Source organism: Aythya ferina (genome assembly GCF_964211825.1).
Source record: "Aythya ferina genome assembly, chromosome: Z".
Lineage (NCBI taxonomy): Eukaryota > Metazoa > Chordata > Aves > Anseriformes > Anatidae > Aythya > Aythya ferina.
In genome coordinates, this window is record NC_140299.1 from 69039809 (window position 1) to 69057385 (window position 17577).

The 17577-nt window shown below is 52.4% G+C and overlaps 1 protein-coding gene across 4 annotated transcripts; it reads left to right on the top strand.

Annotated features, from left to right (window-relative positions):
• TMOD1 (tropomodulin 1) lies at nucleotides 1–16139 on the top strand. 4 transcript variants are annotated; one of them, XM_084503345.1, is made up of 11 exons: nucleotides 1–121; nucleotides 2275–2438; nucleotides 4434–4590; nucleotides 6009–6128; nucleotides 8309–8398; nucleotides 9321–9451; nucleotides 10838–10945; nucleotides 11525–11668; nucleotides 12454–12598; nucleotides 13824–13889; nucleotides 14622–16139. In XM_084503345.1, the coding sequence occupies exons 2-10, from the start codon at nucleotides 2319–2321 to the stop codon at nucleotides 13856–13858; spliced, it is 1050 nt and encodes a 349-aa protein (XP_084359471.1). In that variant the 5' UTR covers nucleotides 1–121; nucleotides 2275–2318; the 3' UTR covers nucleotides 13859–13889; nucleotides 14622–16139. The 4 variants fall into 4 exon arrangements, with proteins under 4 accessions (XP_084359471.1, XP_084359468.1, XP_084359469.1 ...); XM_084503342.1 differs by lacking the exon at nucleotides 13824–13889; XM_084503343.1 differs by lacking the exons at nucleotides 1–121; nucleotides 13824–13889 and adding an exon at nucleotides 748–869.
• Nucleotides 16140–17577: the final 1438 nt, after the last annotated feature.

Genomic DNA, 17577 nt, shown 5'->3' on the forward strand with positions numbered 1-17577 from the left:
GACAGAAGCAGGACAGCTGACCCAAACTGGCCAAAGGGATGTCCCGTGGCATCCAGGGCACTGTGTCATCATCTGGGGGCTGCTGCTGCTTGGGGAGCGGATGGATATCAGCCAGGGAGCGGTGAGCCATTTCACACCTTTTTACTTTTTTTTTTTTCATTTTCTTTGGTATTTTCCTTCTTTCATGCTAAACTCTTCTGGTCTCAACCTCCAAGTTCTTGCACTTCTTTTGCCTTTTTCCATTTTCTTCCACTCCCTGCTGCACTGGGGGGGGGAGCTGCTGGGGTTAACCCACATCAGTCTGCACCCAGCGTGGGGCTCAGAGGGTTGGGGTGTTGGTGTGACAGAGAGAACAAAACTGTTTATAGCATGATATAATAATGATATTTGTTTAATAATTGCTGCCTGTAATGCTGATCTATTTACTCACGACATTGTTTTATGCATCCCCTTCCTCGCTGTCCGCGCCGCTCACCTCCGGGGGCTGGCTGAAGGCTGGCGGCGGTGCTGCCAGCTCGCTGCACTGCCCGACCCTCGCTTATCTCACGATAATCACACGATAATCACACGATACAAGCGCTCAGCCATCGGTGCAATCCCCCGGTTGTGCTTCACCGCAGCCTCGGTGCGTGGAGCCCACGGGGGGGCTCCCTTGCGGGGCAGGGGAAGGGAGGGGAGGGGAAGGGAAGGGAAGGGGAGGGGAGGGCGGCTCCGAGGGGAGTTGCCGTGGCTCTGGGGAAGGGGTGGGCGGCCGGGGGCCTCTCCCCTCCCCTCCCCGCCCCGCTGGGTGCCGGGCCGGGCCGTGCCGTGCTGTGCCGGGCCGGACCCCCGCCCCCCGGCTCGGCTCGGCTCGGAGCAGCGGTGCTGCGGTAAGCGGGCACGGCTCGGATCTGGGGGTCGGGACGGGTTGCCGAGGGGCTGCAGCCTGTCCCCCCGGCATGGGGCACCTGCTGCGGGTGGAGGAGCCTCTGCCCGTGCCCCCCGGGGGCTGTCAGGGCTCCTCTTCCCCTGCCCTTCCTCGGGCACGGCTGGGCTGGGGGTCGCTGCCGGGGGGCTTTCGGCCGGGGCGAGCCCTGGGCGCGCAGAGCCTTGCCCCCTCGCCCTTCCTCTCTGCTGCCTTCCTGACGTCTTTCTGTACAAATCCTGGTGGTTTGTGTTTTTTTTTTTTTTTTGGTGAACACCTGCTTAAAGTTGTGGTGGGCTCAGCCCTGTGCGGGTTGCGTGTGCTGTGCGTGCGGTTTGTTGTGGTGCCTCCTGCGCCGCCCGAGCCTGGAGTATGGGTAGGTTTAATTAAAAGTAACCAGAGATCAACGCTGCGGGCTTGGGAAGGCACCGAGGACACGCCTGGTGGAACGGACCTGTGGAGAACCGGGTTGATCCTCTCCCAAACTCCCAGAAGTGGCTGGAGGAGCATCCAACACACGGCTCTGTGCCTGCGGGACATCTCCCCCCTGGACGGGGACGGAGATGGAGGTGCACGAACACAGCTCCTCACGCTCCGTCAGCCTCCAGGTCGGGGTCCCCGGGACCTCCTGCCTCCCAGCTCTGCCCCTGATAAGCCCCTGATAAGCGAGGCATCGCGCCCAGGTGGCGAGTGGCAGGAATGTGGGGACGGCGGGCGGGCGCGCCAGGGGAGGCCGAGCCTCCCAGCAGATGACGGCTCTAAATTTAAGGGCTCGCTGTCGAGCCGCTACGCGTTAATGTGCCCTTTCGTGGGCAGGCTAAAGATAATTTTCCTATCTGGAGCCGCAGCTGCCTTACAAGTCCTGCAGGAAGGAGCGCTCAGGTCTGCAGCCTCGTGGGGATTCGCAGGGCTCGGAGGGACTCGGCGGTGCTGCAGATCTCCTCTCCCTCCTGGCCGCAGCAGTGCCACGTGCACGGTGGTGCTCCTAAGGGTGGGTGAGCTGCAGGCTTTACCACCTGTGGCTTATTGCCCCCCAAAGAGATGAATTGCCTGGGATGTTGTGTTAACACCCCGCATTGCTTGGGTGTCCCCAGCCAGAGCCCCGTGCTGATACATCCCCGTGCTACCCTGTGAGCCCATGGTGGGGCGAGGCGCTCCCGACATCACTGCTCTCCTGGCCCTGGGTCGCTACGTGCATCTGGAAGTGGGCAGGGGGGCCCTGAGCAATCTGACCTGGCTTCGGAGCCAGCCACGCTTTGAGCATAAATCTTGCGCAAGTCTGAGTCCGTGAGAGCCAGCGTTCCCCCGCCAGCAGGGCTGCGGGGTCATGTTTCATGCATTCACGGCTACGCTCCGTGTTTTCGTTTCAGGTCCTCTTTCGGCGTGAGAGTGATATTCACCGGGCTGCTCTAAGATGTCTTACAGAAAGGAGCTAGAGAAATACCGGGACCTGGATGAAGACAAGATTCTTGGTACCCTGACGGAGGAGGAGCTCAGGCAGTTGGAGAATGACCTGGAAGAGCTGGATCCTGATGTAAGTCATCTTGAAATGAGGCTTGGGAGGTGGTAAATCCCACGTAGCTGTGGGCAAATGTGCTGCATTAGTATCCTGTACCTCGGTGGGGTCCTTTGCAGAGCCTCTACTCGGTGCAGGGATGGGACAGGCTGGCCCCAGACGGGCAGGAGCAGTTGTGCTCCTGCACTGTGAGCACAGGCTCTACGTGGGGTTTTGTTTTTGCTGTGTCCCCCTGCCCGTGCCCAGCGTGCATGCCGTGGTGTGACCAGCACTGTACTGGTCTCTGGCCCAATGATTAAATTACCAGGCTTTTGGAGTAAAACCTGCTGATAGTTTTGGTGTTGTACACCGCTTCTCGCAGCAAGGTGCTTGGGCTTACACCGTCCTGACACCCTTATATTTTAGGAAGACCTGCCTTGATATTTAGGAACCTGTGGGAATCACTACTTCTCATCAGGCCACATTCAGGCAGTGTTTTGGGTTTTCTGGGCCGGGTGCTTTTTTTTTGCAGCAAACTCCAAATGGCCAGTATTCTCCTGTCTGCAGTCAGAAAAGCAAACCCCTGAGTTCTGCAAACTGGGCCAGTTGCTTTCTAGCCTCCCAACATCATCTGGAGCTGCACAAATGCAGATGCTGGGCCTGCTGATGCCAAACAGCGAAAACATTTTTGGAGGCAAGGCTGTGCTGTGGCAGGGGCTGCGCGGAGCCAACTGGCAGGCCTTTGGGTTACGGCAGCGTTAGATGATGAGGCTGGGCACTGCCAAGTGAGAAATTGTTCCTGCAACGTGCGGTTAATGTTTCGGGGGGAAATGATGGGCAGTGCAGATTGCATCATCAGTGCTTTTAATTGCAGCGTCAACACGGGAGAGTAATTAAGAGGTGGCAGGCTGCCTCCCAGCATTGTGTCTGCGTGGTGGTGGGCTGGTTACAGCTGGCCCAGGAGATGCGGAGATGGACAGGGTTCTGTGAAAGGTGTGAAGAGGTAAAATAATGGTGACAGCCCGTCCGTGCAGCTGTGGCCTGGGTACCCGAGCTGCATCCTCACCTTGCACAGCACGAAGCCTGAGGAAGAGAGCTGTTCCTTACGCCTCCTGGCTGGTGCGTTAGTGGTGCGCTGCTGAGTGGCCCACCAAGGTTGGCTGTGGCTAATTACTTGCTATTAGTAATCGTTCTTCCCAGGCTTTTCACTGAAACAGATTTAAGTTACAGTGAATTACTGAGGTGGGCACGGAAAAGTCGGCGTCTTGTTGAAAATCACCTTGGGCGTCTTAAAGAAAACAAATGTTGCCTTCTGTCCAGCAGAGCTTTAAAGAACACGCTTAGTGTCAGATCTGGGAACAGACTTATTGCATTAAGGCTGTTCTATATTTAAATATAAGCAGGTGCTTACGTGCCGTATGTGTCAGGCACAAAGCAACTTCCTGCGGCGGCTGACGTGGCTGAGTAACGAGGAGACAGCTTGGAAAAAAGGGCTGGGGCTCTGGGGCTGTGGAGCTGCAGGCACCACCACCCTTCTGGCCTGTGGACCACCGCCACTCTCTGCTGGAAAGACGTGGGGATTTTTCCAGGCTGATGTTCATGGGACCAGTGGGCACAGCCCCCACCTCCAGTGGGGTCCTCTGGCCCGTGGACAGACGGATAGGGAGGAGATCTGCAGAGCTTAGGAGGTATCAAAGGTGGTGAGCACGTGGGAGGAGGCTATAGGAAGAGCAGGAGGGGATGGCTGAGAGCCCCCAGAGAGAAGGACGGAGCTGCTGTTGTGGAGAAGCATCCACCTGGCAGCGTGGAGATCTTGCCGTGGAGCTGGTGTCTGAAATCTCGTGCTGGGGGAGGGAAGGAGCATCGTGTCTTAGCAGAGATGGGAGCCACTGGGGCTGGATGGAGACAGGTTCTGAGACTTTGAGAAGTCCAGCAAGTGGAAGAAAGGCGGTGCAAGAGGAGAGGTGGGTAGGGGTGAGTGTGTGAGGGATGGAGGCCTGCAGAGATGACCCGTGTTTCTCCCCCCGTGCCCAGAACGCGCTGCTGCCGGCGGGGCTCAGGCAGAGGGATCAGACGCAAAAGCCACCAACTGGCCCGTTCAGAAGGGAAGAGCTCATGGCCCACCTGGAAAAGCAGGCAAAAGACGTTAAAGACAGAGAAGACTTGGTTCCTTTCACAGGCGAAAAGAGAGGTATGGTCACCCCTCACAGCCCAGCGCGAGCACCTGGGCATGTCAATACTGCACAGCCCCCAGTGCAGCCTTCCTTAAGGCTTCCTGCCCCTTCTTAGCGATCCCTGTGCCTTGCTGAGGGAGAGCTTGTTTTAAAGCATTTTTATTAAAAAAAAAAATGAGTTCTCCTTGAATGATGCAAACAGAAAGATGTCACTGAGCCCCATCAGGAAGATGTGGCAGCTTTGAGCATGCCTGAGCCCGGCTGTGGTCACCAGCCTGGCCAGCACGGCAGCAGGAGGCAGCGCTCAGCCAGAGGCGTTTTGGGTTTTTCAGCTTCTGTGCTGAGTTAATTATACTTCAACCCCATGCGATCTCAGACACGTTAAACATCGTTTCACCTGCGACAGGCTGCTGAGTGAAGGCACGGTTTGTATCGAGTGTCAGCCAGAGACGGCGAATTACATTTTTATTCTACAATATACACATCATATGTATGCACATATAAATATATTATATATATATTTATGTATAAAATACATATATTTTTAAATTACACGCTGCCTATTTTTGCAGAGCAGCTGTGGCCCCTCCGGCAGGAGATGAGCGGTTTCGCCCGGCGCCGTTTATAGCCGCCTCCATCTCTCTCCGGGAGAGCCCACCGCGCAGTTGCTTCTTCCTTGGGGCTAAATTTAGCTGCCTCTGCGTCTGCACAGCCCCGAGCGGCTGGATTGTTGTTTCTCCCCTCCGGTGTTGCTGACTCTGGTTTCAGAGAGGGGACGAAAATAGCCCCGGCTGGTATGCCAGGCCCTGCGCTCGCTATCTCCCTGCGGCGATGCGGGGCTGCTGCAGGATGCTGCCTGCCCCGCTGCTGGTGTCTCCTCACAGCCTCCTCCTGGCCAGCCGTGGTGGAGGTGTCCCTGCCCAGCACGTGTCCACCTTCAGAAAGCCCAAGGGTGGCAGAGGGGAGCTCTGCTTGCTGCTTGTCCCTGCTCTGCTCGTGGTGGGGTGGCAGTGCTCTGAGGGACAGCACTGGATCCAGGCCGCTGGCCTCCCTTGGTCCACCCAAGTGTTGGCAAACCTGCATCCCTTTTACATTTCTGTGAGGCAGCCTTCAAAGAAGTGAAGTCCTACCGCATCAGGCTGTGCTTTCAGAGCACCATGCACTGGAAAGTCGCTCTGTATGAAAGTAACACAAGGGCTGCTGCAGGTGCCACCACCACACTGATACAAGCATCCTGCTCCACAGCCGGAGGTGCCTGGCCCATTGCCCCCTGTCACACTGCAGCAGGACACGGACCTGCTAACAGGAAGGGGTTCTTCATCTGCTCCGATCTTTTATCTAGGTCCTTGTGCCCCCCTGCCCTTTCCGCCCCGCTCTGTGGCAGTGGGACGGGTGCTGTGGCTGTGCTGAGCGTGACCTCACTTTGCATTTGCAGGGAAAATTTGGATCCCCAAGGAGAAGCCGATGGATCCTGTTCTGGAAAGCGTGACTCTGGAGCCGGAGCTGGAGGAAGCCCTCGCTAATGCCTCTGATGCAGAGCTCTGTGACATTGCTGGTAAAACAGCTACACGTGACTCGGGGTTTGAGTTATTTAGCTACTGATTTATCTTTGCTCTTTTGTGGGACGTGAGCTATTGAGCTCTCTGCTGTTTATGTGAATGCCGTTGGTTTTGACAGGATTTGTTTCTTCGTAAAAAAGGAAACATATATTTAGAGTTACTTCCAGCCCAGCACCCCCGTGTGATTCACTCAGGAGCATGGACCGGAGCTGAGGAAGGAGAAGTACGATTTATCCACGGGCTCTTTGTTTCTCTTTTCTCTGTCACTGCACCTAGCAAATTGCAGCCCATCGCCCATCTCCTTTGGGAACACAGCTCCCTTTAAGCCAAGCCCTTGGGAAACAAATCAAACAGACCCAGTGAAACATGAATTTCTTGTTCTATTAATGGAGCCGTCAGGCTGGGGTCTTTCAAAGCATGGTGTGCCATTCACTGGAGCAGCCAAGCCCCTTGCAAACCAAGAAGGGCAGGAATGGTCCCTGCTCTGAGGGGTTCAAGCCTCTTATTTTGGTTAAATTCAAGCATTGCCTCATTGCTGCTTTGCAGGCTATGGTGTCTGAGTGGAGGAGACCCCCAGCAAGCCTCCTTGCTTGCTGCTTTAGAGAATGCAGTGTTGGTATCTTGGCAAAGGCAGCAGCATGGACATAGCTCTGCGGCTGAGACAGGAAATGCCTCGACCAAAGCAGTGTATGAACACCTCTCGGTTGCTTTGCCAGGCTCACATCCCATGCTGGTCTAGCTCCCGATGGGTAATTCAGTGCTTCTGGCTTCCTCCTCCAGTTCTGTCTCCTTCTGATGTCCGTGCTCTGCAGCAGTGTCCTCCCTGCTGCGAGACAGCCTGTAGGATAACCACACCACACAGACATCTTCCTGATAACCATCCTCAGGCTCAGAAATGCATTTCTGCACGAGGGCTTCCAATGCACTTGCCCTGGCTGAGCATTGCATCTCTTGGTTTTGCTATTTCACTCTGCTACTAACATCCTGTAAAGCACTTCTCTCTAAAACCCATCTGTCTAAGCCCCAGACCTGTGAAGCAATTACTTTCACCTAGAAATGCTGCTGAGGGCACTTTGTTCTGCAGGCCTGGGGAGAACACACTCGAGAGCTGATGTGATACAAGCTGTGCTGAAGGCTCAATATTGACAGTGTTGCTTTTCTGAGTTTGCCAAGGCTGTGAAACAGCTCCTGCCTATTTAGCAGGGCTCGCTGTCAGCCGTGGCACATTGGCTCCCTTCCTTGGCAAGCCCGGTAGGACAGTTCTCGTGGGTGGCTCCCAAAAAGTCCTGGAAGGGTTTATGTGCCTTTGGTCCGCTGAGGGAGGCAGAGATGGGATGTCTTCATTTGGCTTGTGTGCTCATGGATAATGCACGGTAAGCACCAGACTTGAAAATGCTGCAGGTCACTGTCATCTACCAGCATGAACTCTACCTCAGAAAGAGAGCAGAAGGGCAAAGCCACATGGCTGTAATAGCAAATCCTTCCCCTGCTTGCAGCCCAGGTGTTTACAGTCCTGGCTGGTAGAGGGTTTTTGTTGTCGCACCAAGCTGCACGTGGGGGGGTGTCCAAAGAGCTGAGCCTGCGAGTTACTTTTGGTCTTTTATTTGTTTTAACCACTGTGCCCGTCTTGAGGTCAATACTTGTTCATATGTGCCTGTATACGACAAGTGTCCACATGCGTGCATTTTTCTGCAGGAAGTCGTATAGTTATTTTAAAATAATAATAATAATAATAAAAAAAAATCTCAAAACCTGGCGTGGCACGTGCCCAGGTGAGCGGGATGATGAGGATGTGCAGACTCCTGCTGGCCTGGACCCTGAGATTAAATCCCGGTGATGGCATTTATTTTTTTTTTCAGTTTTGTCTTCCCCGCTGTGTTTTCACATGACGCTGAGTTGAGGCTGGTGCTGGGAAGCCTTGGCTGTTTGTTTGCTGTCCGTGCAGCATTCCTCTTCTCTGAGTCAAGCTGTACTGGCATGAATAAGGGTGCATTTGAGCCCTGTTGTGTGTCTGTGACAGCTGGGGGTGGTCCCACCTTTGTGCCTTGCTTTGTGCCGGTACAGAAAAATGCAGTGTGCTGCTGACCCCATCCTGGGCAGCACGGGCACAAGTGTCTTCTCCTGGCTGTGGAGCCCGCAATAACTCGAGGTTTTTCTCCTTTCCTTTTGTCTGCAGCCATCCTTGGCATGCACACCTTGATGAGCAACCAGCAGTACTACCAGGCACTGGGGAGCAGCACTATTGTGAACAAAGAAGGGCTTAACAGTAAGTGATCCAGAGCGCGTCGCAGGCTGTAGCCTTTCCCTGCCAGCTTGGACACAGAGGCAAAGTGGGAATTATTTTTAGGCTGAGGGTTGGGCTTTTATTTTCGCTGGACTCCTGCCACCCCTGCCACGCTCGTGTGTGAGCAAAGACCCCTTCCTTGGCTGGCACGCGAGTGCTACAGCTGTCCAGCTCTGGGCTGGTGCCTGCCAGGGAGGTGCTTCCTCTGCAGTCTGCCATCTCCTGGTGTTTGCTGGGGAGATGGGATGTTGCCCCTTCCCAGGGGAGCCCTGTGGGTGGAGGCGATTCCTCCCAGCGACAATTCACACCTCACCTAGGGAGATTGCCTGGAAACGTTAATCCCCTTTGAGCAGAAAAGGTGTCTCCTGGGCAGTTGTTCCTGCCAAAATCATTTCTTGCTGCCAAAAGTCAAGCACATCACTTTCCAAAGGAGGTGGGAACATTTATTCTGTCTTTCCAAATGAAACCTGAGAGGAGAGGACAGGAACCCCTCAGAGGAGTGGTGGTGACGTCCTGTGCTCCCAGAGCTTGCCTGGCTGAGGAAGCTGCTGCACCAGATCATCCCCGATCCCCACTCGGACACTGAGCCATTGACCACAACCCTTTGGATGCAGCCATCCAAACACGGGTGGCATGCCTGCCACTGGCTGTGGTCCCTGACAGCACATAGCAGCAAGCACCAGCTGCCCTGTGCTGGTTGCCCCCAGTGCCAGGCAGCATTTCAGGACACAGATGAGTGTGGGTAGGTCTGGCAAGAGCTTGTGCAGTCTTTTGTCTCATGTCTGCCTCTCAGGTCGTACGTTCCTCCCAGTGCTGCTCCGGGAAGGCAGGAAGCACACCTAAGGGGGACGTGCTGCTGCTCTGGCTAATTCTGGTTTTGCCCATCTTGCTTTTCACTTTGCAGGCGTTATTAAACCCACGCAGTACAAGCCCGTTCCTGATGAGGAGCCGAACTCGACGGATGTGGAAGAAACTCTGAAAAGAATCCAGAACAACGATCCTGACCTTGAGGAAGTCAACTTTAACAATATCATGGTATGTCCTGCTCTCCTCTCCCACCAACTGCACCGCACAGAGGGCAGAGCCCAAGCCTGCTTTGCTGCGCAGGGTATTAATGCCATACCACTGCGTGTAGCCAGGCAAGAAGCCCCAGCGCTTCCCACCTTTTGGGCAGGAGGCATTGCTGCCTGCTGTGGGATAACGACGTGGAGCTGGTGGCAGAAGAGTGCCGTCAGCTGCCTGGAGGAGCCGTGTGCTCTCTGCACTGAGGGCAGGTGCAGAAAACCACCTCCAGCCTGTCTGGTTTGAAGTGCTCAGAGTTGTTGTAGTGGTTTCGTCAGTCACATTTGTTGGAGGGGATGTTCCTGTAAGGTAAAACGGTGGGAGGAAAATGGCTTCTTAATCTTGACACTTGCCAAGCAAATATGAAGAAACCTCCCTTCTTGTACGTAACCCAGTCCACCTCCCACCTGTCCCTTCTTTGGGGCTCCTTTTCTTCTTGTAGAAAGCAAACCAGGACACGGCACCACTTTTTACATGGCCTCTGGGTACATACATGTACTGAAAAATACAGCTGCTGTCTGTCCCCTGGCTTGAGGACCCCCAGCCCATGGGGTTTGCTCAATGATGATGCGTTCATACGGCAGGAATGTTAACAGCATGTGCATGTTAAAAACACATGTGCCATGCCACCTGCACCCTTCCGTAGCATAAAGGTTTTTTACCTTCATGTGCTTGACACCAGCCATGTGATCTTGCAGATGAAAATGCCTGCATCTGACAAGAGTACCTAAAATGTTCAATAAGCAAAAAGTACTCATTTTGCTGAACTCAGAATAAGCATAGATGTATTTTCTGGGCTGGGACCTAGTATGGGAAATGTTAGCCAGAAATATATTATTTTATAGCAACATTTACCTTGTTTTACGTTGCTTTGTTACAGTCAGAAGTGACTGCAGTTTGTTCTACAGGGAGATCATTTCAGGTCTTTCTGGATCAGGCCCTGTAGGTAGAAATTTTCCATAACATTACATGGCTGTTGCTCAGTGCTGTCATTTATACTTAACAGCACAGGAGCAGTGCTTTGTAGGCTCGTGGATCCTAGCTACACACACCCCCGTGAGCCCGTGTTCACAAGTAGCTGAGTTTCTAGGTAATTAAATTAAGCAGCAGAGACGTTGCATCTTGAAATTAAGGGAGTGAGCTATCAGCAGAGTGGGAAACGGGATGAAGACATCGCCACAGTCCTCAGGATATGTTAATTATAGCTAGAGAACTTGAAAAAACATGCATCAGCCCCTTCCTAAATTACCTCAGTCTGGTGTCGATCTCAATAATAATTTTGAAATACTATTTAAATGTATTGCATATCCTTTGTATAGATGGTGACCTAACTCTGGTTTTCTGCGTTTCTTTTCACAGAATATCCCCATACCAACTTTAAAAGCCTGTGCTGAAGCACTGAAGACCAACACCTATGTGAAGAAGTTCAGCATTGTTGGAACGAAGAGCAACGATCCTGTTGCTTTCGTAAGTGTGATGCCACACAGTGTCAGCTGCTTGTGACAACGTTGTGACAGGGCTTGTTCTTGGGCAAGGTGTTTTTGGAGTCACACACTTGCTGCTTTGTCACAGCTAAGTCACACTGGGCACGTTCTGCACCTCAGGTTTCTGGTGCAGGTGTTTCAGTCACAAGCAGTAATGAAAGCCAGAACCAAACCTCAGTTCCTTCACTTCCCTTTTCAGCTGTGGAGGTTTCAGTTGTTTATTCCAGAAGACAGCCCTTTAGTCCCACTAGGTCTGATATTTGCCTGCAGGATTCTTCCAGAAGAAGAGTGGTGGGCAGGAGGAGGCAGGGCTGACCCCCTGCCACCACCATGCTGGCTTCACAAGGAGAAGGGCTGTCACCTTTTGGGGTGGAGTTAAATATTGATCTGTACGAGGCATTGCCATGCCCTCCAGCACACTCAGGTGCAAGAATACCCCAGGAACAGGAGGGAATCCCCTTTGCCACCAGGTCCCCCAGGTATCCCCCAGAGCAGAGGGGCTCCGGGGTGCTCTGGCCCTGCTTGTCTCATGCCAGCTCTTCCTGCCCACCTCTGCCCGCAGGCGCTGGCTGAAATGCTGAAGGTCAACAGCACACTGAAGAGCCTGAACGTGGAGTCAAACTTCATCTCTGGGGCTGGCATCCTGGCTCTCGTTGAATCGCTCCAGGGCAACACAGCCCTGGAGGAGCTTCGGATTGACAACCAGGTAAAGCGCAGGTGGTCAGGAGCTCTGGTCAGGGGAAGATGTCCTGTTTGCTGGATGGAGGTCAAGTGGCTGGACAAGGTGGAGGGTGACCTAAGGTGGCTGTGGGCTTAATGGTTACTTAGTAAAAATGAAATTTGTACTGCAGTGCAGGGAAGGAGCAGATAAGACGGCAGGAGGGCTGTAGAGTGTGCAGCAGTACAGATGCCTTGGCAAGTTTGGTTTCTCCAGAAACCAAACCAAGGGGTGGACGTGAAGCGGCTGAGCCATGAGGAGCTCTGGGGCAGGCGACTGTGAGGTCAAGATGATAGGATCTCCAGGCTCCTCTTCGCTGCACGTCTCTTCAAGAAATAGTCTTTGGGCAAGACGACTTGTGTGAGGTGTGTGCTGGAGGAGCTGGAGCCACTGGGCTGTACCAGGAGCAGGCCAGCAGGCGTCCCAGCAGTGCCATGTCAGGGATGCTGGATGGAGCAGCGGATCCAGAAGGAGGGGAGGGGGTAAGGTGAGCAGATCCCTGCTCCTTCTGAACGCCCTCTGACCCAACCAGCTCGGCAGGGGCTGTGGGACTCGCTGCGTCTCCAGGCAGGGGGGGACAGAGGTGGGCAAGCTGCCTACAACAATAAAATATTTAAGATTAAGAGTCTCAAGCATCCCCCACATAGCCAGGGAGAAGCAGAAGCTGGTCCTTCCCTGAGCCAGCTGGTGGCAGCTGAGGGCTGTGGGTGAAGTGACAGCAGCAACAGGAGGACACCTTCACTCACCTGCTTCTCTGTTCTCTCCTTCCAAAGAGCCAGCCCCTGGGCAACAAAGTGGAAATGGAAATTGCGAGCATACTGGAAAAAAACACCACCCTGCTGAAGTTTGGGTACTGTTTCACCCAGCAAGGTCCCCGGCTCCGCGCGTCCATTGCCATGATGAACAACAACGACCTCAGTGAGTGGGGCGGAGGGCAGAACCTTGCTAAAAAGAGTTAAAAAATGGGGTGTGGGGGGTGTGATGGAGTCAGATACCAGCTCTTGAGGGGCCCGGTGATGCCGGTTGTGCTTCAAACCCAGAGACACTGGAGCCCAGACCCCCAGGAGGGAGGGTTTCTGGCCGTAAGGGAGGGTCTCGATGTGAAGGAGTGCGGGCTTTTAATGTGCTTGGGCAGCAACGTGCATGATGTGGCACACAGGTTGCGAGCTGACAGCACTTGTGATTCCTGCCAACTGCTTGTCTTCCTCCAGTTTCACTTCCACTTTAACGAGGAGATGAAAAATAGGAGAGCTGAACTTTGAAGGCAGCGGGGCTTGGCCCACCCCCCTCAGCAAAGCAAACTGGAAGTTTTCTGGGGGGAGGTGGGGAAGCCACATGGCTTGGAGTTATATTTATACTCTCGACGAAGGGAGCAGAACTGCTCGTGAAGGGAAACGTGGGCCAGCCTGTAAAGTGCTGTTTCAGCTAGTTAACATGGCAGAGGCTTTCCACTGCTTGGCTTCAAGGTGCTGTAGAGCACTGGAAACCCGTCCAGTGGAGCGATATTGGAAGTGCCAGCACTGCTGGGTAAACAGGGTGGCTGTAAACATGACCTCCAAACACTCCTGAGGAAAGACCTGAGGTATAAATGCCAGTTGGCAAGGAACGGCGAAAAGCTGGAAACCTGTATTTTAATCCGCGGGAGGTTCACCGCATACAGGGTCCTCTATTCCTCCATCCATCAGCTTCGGGCTTAAAAAGCGTGGAGAAATAGCTCCAAGTGGCTGTCGTACTTAAACAGACGATAAATATATGTATTTATTTTAATGAAAAGGCGGTCTTGCTTCAGACGGCACTGTGCTGTTATGAAACATGGCCAAGCATAGAGCTACGTGCCAGTTCTCCACTAACCACACAGCATGCCTATTACCGTCCACTGGGCTATTCATTCTGCCTGCCACTGCATTGCTGGTCACTAGAGAGCTGCTCCAGGAAAGGCTTGCTATTTTCCATCTTGTAGAGAAAGGTTTTTAATGAACGTAAATACACTGTGTTCAACTGAAAGATCTGGAGCTAATGTTTGAATTGTTCCTGCGTTGGAAGGAAGGAGCGTACAGCTTTGCCTCCCATGCAGCAGGTGTACGTTTTGCCTCTTTGGCCATTAAGATCTGCATTTTTTGTCTGATCCGGTTCTTGTTTGCAGCTCGCATTCATCGGTGTCATGGTCTCTGGCAATAGCTTCCCAGCTCTACACCTGGACAACGTATAAGTATAGAAAACTTTTATTTTCCTCCCTGCCAGCAATAGCTCTCTGCTGCACTCCAGCGCTCTTGCCTACCATCACCTGGCGCTGCCAGAGCTTGGTCTTGGTCCTGTAGCTTCTGTTCTCTGAGATGCCCTGTCTGAGCCAGCTGTGATGGCATTTACATTCATCCCCATGAGCTAACTTCTGCATCCCCTTTACACTTTTTTTTTTTTTTGCTTACACACAGTTCTTGAAAAGTCATAGACGCAGCTCTCAGAGCTGCAAATCAACTTTGAGAGTAGTTACAGAGCTGAGTTTAAGAGTAGCTACAGACCACGTTAACCATGATCCAAGGGCTGGAGGCACAAGGTATAAGTTTAAAAATTATGTTTTGTTTTTAATTTGAGAGGGTGATTATGAAAAACTAGCAGAAAAAAAATGTGGAGTCTATCTCTTTCTGTCTTGTCCAATGTCAAATTTCCAAGACAACTGCATGAAATGCACTTGACTGTAGAATAAGGCAGGTGAGGCTCAAAGTAGCTTTTAGATGTAACAAAGGGATGGAAACCTCAGCTTACTTCCCTTAATTTAAACTCTCTAGGGCTGTACCTGCTGCTTAGAGCTGGAACTCAGAGCTCGCGCTATTTCTCCTGGCAGAAATCATGCCCCCAAGATCTTTCTCACAGCGGGCAAGCCACACCTGCCATCCCCCTCCTCCCCCTGCCGCGACCGACTCCTCTTCCTCTTCTTTTTCAGTGAGGAAGAGCAGACTCGCGGAGCTGAACGGGCCCATCTTCCCCAAGTGCAGGACCGGCGTCTAGCCCCTGGCTGCGGCGGTCACCCCCAGTGCTCTCTGCTCCACTGTGGAAAGCCAAAGGCTGAAGTGCCTTGACAGCGTATGTGTGGTGCCTGGGTTCTGTTTTATGCACTAATGGTTTAAGTTAACTAGTGGCTGTAGTTGAAGATTTTTTATCCAGTAGGACTGTCAGTGTGTTCTGTAGAGTCGGAAACTATTCAAGCCAGGAACAGCCTGACAGTTTTACGCAATCGCAGTTTAGAGTACATCCCAGCGTGAAGGTGACTTAATTAACCTGGGACCTGACTTTTCTATAAACCTTTCTGCACGGTGTTTCGCATAGTTAGGATGTGGTATGCATGAGTGAAGGATTCAACTGTTTCACACAAATTACAGAAGTATTAAAAAAATACTTTATTTTTTTTTTTTTTCGAAAATGATCTTAAATATCTATAGAGGAGCAACTACTTTAACAAGCACTTCTGCTGTCCAGAAACATGGCTGATTCCAGGAGCTGTGAATTGTATTTTTTTACTGACAGTTGCTGAGTCAAGTAGCTGGAGATGCCGTTTCAAATGCATCCCTGTGTTTCTCAGAAAAGATTGATTCCCTACCCCTATCCCCGCAGCTAAATTTAAATTAAGGCCACCAATTATAAGACCCTCAAAAATTCACGTTGGAGGATGGGTTAATATTGTTCTATCCTGTGCGTGCCTGAATAAAAACACCAGCTTTATAGAGACCTGCTGCAAACACCAAGTCCCCAGAAATAGCCAAGCTAATCAGTAAGGGACCGTCCTCTCTTCTAGTCCCCACCCCTCTCAGTTACACGACCTCAAAAGCGTGTGTCCAGATTTTCACCGGCAACGAGTCAAATCCTCTCTCCTCACTGCTTTGTTGAGAAGATCCTGCCCATTAATTAAATTTTGTTACGCTGGGGACTGTTTTGCTTACTCTCCCCGCTAACATCTGCATAAATGCAACGCTGAAGACTGCCATGTTTCCTGCTAGCAGAAACATCCTGGCTGTGAACTTAGGCTGCACACAGCCTGGCAGCTTTTTGTCAGCCCACCACCCGTCCTCTAGCCTGGGAGCAATGCCCCCAGGAACACGCAGCTCTCAGGCGTGCTGTGGATTGAACCCAGCACTGTCCCACCCCAAACGCCTGCTGTTACCATGGCTGGGATCCTGGAGGCTCTCCTGGCAGACGTGTTGCTGTACCAAGGGCTTATTCTTGGTCTGATGTAAACACAGCCTAGCAAAGTACTAGAATTTGTCTGTACGCATCTGTTAAGAACAGAGTCCTGCAGCCTCTTGCATGTACTCCAGGAAAGCCCCCAGATTTCTACAGAGCTCGTGCGCAAATAGAGTTTGGCTCTGAAAAAATAAAGCAGAGAAACACTTTACTGTCAGCAATGTGGGAAACATACTTGTTGCTCTTCAAATCTTAATAAATATGCTAATGATGCCAAACGAAACGCTTTGCTATAGCTTCTTCCTCCTGCCCACCCCCCCAGCCCTGCAAATTTCATTTCATAAGGTTAAAAGAATACAGAATAAAAAGGCTTGAAGACATATTAAAAAATAATAATTAAAAAAAAATCTGGCAGCCAGCCTCCTACCACGTGCACTGCAAATAATTCGACTAATTCATCAGGCCAGAGGCACACAGTTCCCGCTGAGCCATCCACCCAGATCTGCCTGTTTTGGGCACCTTGTGTTCTGCTCTGGGACATCCTGATGGTGCTCGGAAACCTGAACATGCACGGAGACACCTGCCTGGCAGCATTTTGCCTCAAACAACAACAATGGCCTTTTAGAAATAACACTTTTCCCTCTGTTGTGCTGTAGCAGCATCCACTTTAACCACGTAGTTCACACATGCCCTAAGCTGGTGGGACTGCTCCAGGTTCCTCAGCTGATCCTTGCTCACAGAGCTGCTTTGCTCAGCGCCAGGCTCTGTGGTGAAAGGCATCAAGTTGTGCAGCAACAGCTACAAAACGGTGATGTTCAGGGGCAAAGAGATCTCTGTTTTGCCCCAGCAGCTCTCCAGGAAAAGGGGAAAAAGCCATGGGGTAACTGCAGCACCTGGTTGTCACAGCCAGGCCCGCTTAACTCTCACCTTCTCTTACCTTCTCCGCTGCTGCCTTAGTGCACAAGGACCAGCAGAGGTCCTGTGGCCCTCCTCTGCCTCTGAGGTAGGATCTCCCGCTGCCAGGAGCTCTCAGGACTGCACCCTGCAGCCACGGCTCCCTGGTGGCAGAGGGCTAGCTGGTTTCCAGCATTTGCTGCTGCAGAACTAAGCACCACCAACAGACAGACCAAGTGTGCTTGTGCGGTACTGTAGAAACTCAGACGGAAGCACTAAGGGTTGTTTATCATCACAGCAGGTCCTGAAGCTTTTATATAAAATACAGCCTGCCCTGCCTCATTCTGCACTGAGAACTGATCCACAAACAGCCTGCCACGGGGATTATAGTGCTTCAGAGTGAATTACAATATCTGGTCCTTCTTCACTTCACACCTGACAGAGAGCCAGAACAGTACGCAGGTTTGAGGACTGCCATCAGTGCTCTAGACCAAGCCTGCACGTAGAGCTTGTGATTTTTCCCACTGATATTCCAGGCCTCAAAACAAGCCCAGAATGGCCAGCAAAACCTGGGAGGTGAGATGCCAGGGGGCTGCAGGTCCTGCTTCGACTTCTGCTTAAGGTTCCTACCGATAGGAATTTTCCAACCTTCCCTCTAGTATGGATTGCAGCATACAGAATCGCTGGTTTTGTTTTGTTTTGTTTTGTTTTGGTTTTTTTTTCCCATTCTGGAGTGATTCCCCAGGCAGACACTTCAGCTTCAAAGTCCTGCTTCACGAGAAGAGCTGTCACAAGGACTGTTACCGCTGAGTGCAGGGCAGCAGTGC

Bases quoted from the DNA above. Each gene is read 5' to 3' on its own strand.
- TMOD1 (XM_084503342.1), top strand. From the start codon at position 2,319: ATGTCTTACAGAAAGGAGCTAGAGAAATACCGGGACCTGGATGAAGAC. The intron at 2,439-4,433 runs GTAAGTCATCTT...CCCCGTGCCCAG, and splicing joins TGGAAGAGCTGGATCCTGAT to AACGCGCTGCTGCCGGCGGG. The intron at 8,399-9,320 runs GTAAGTGATCCA...TTCACTTTGCAG, and splicing joins GAACAAAGAAGGGCTTAACA to GCGTTATTAAACCCACGCAG.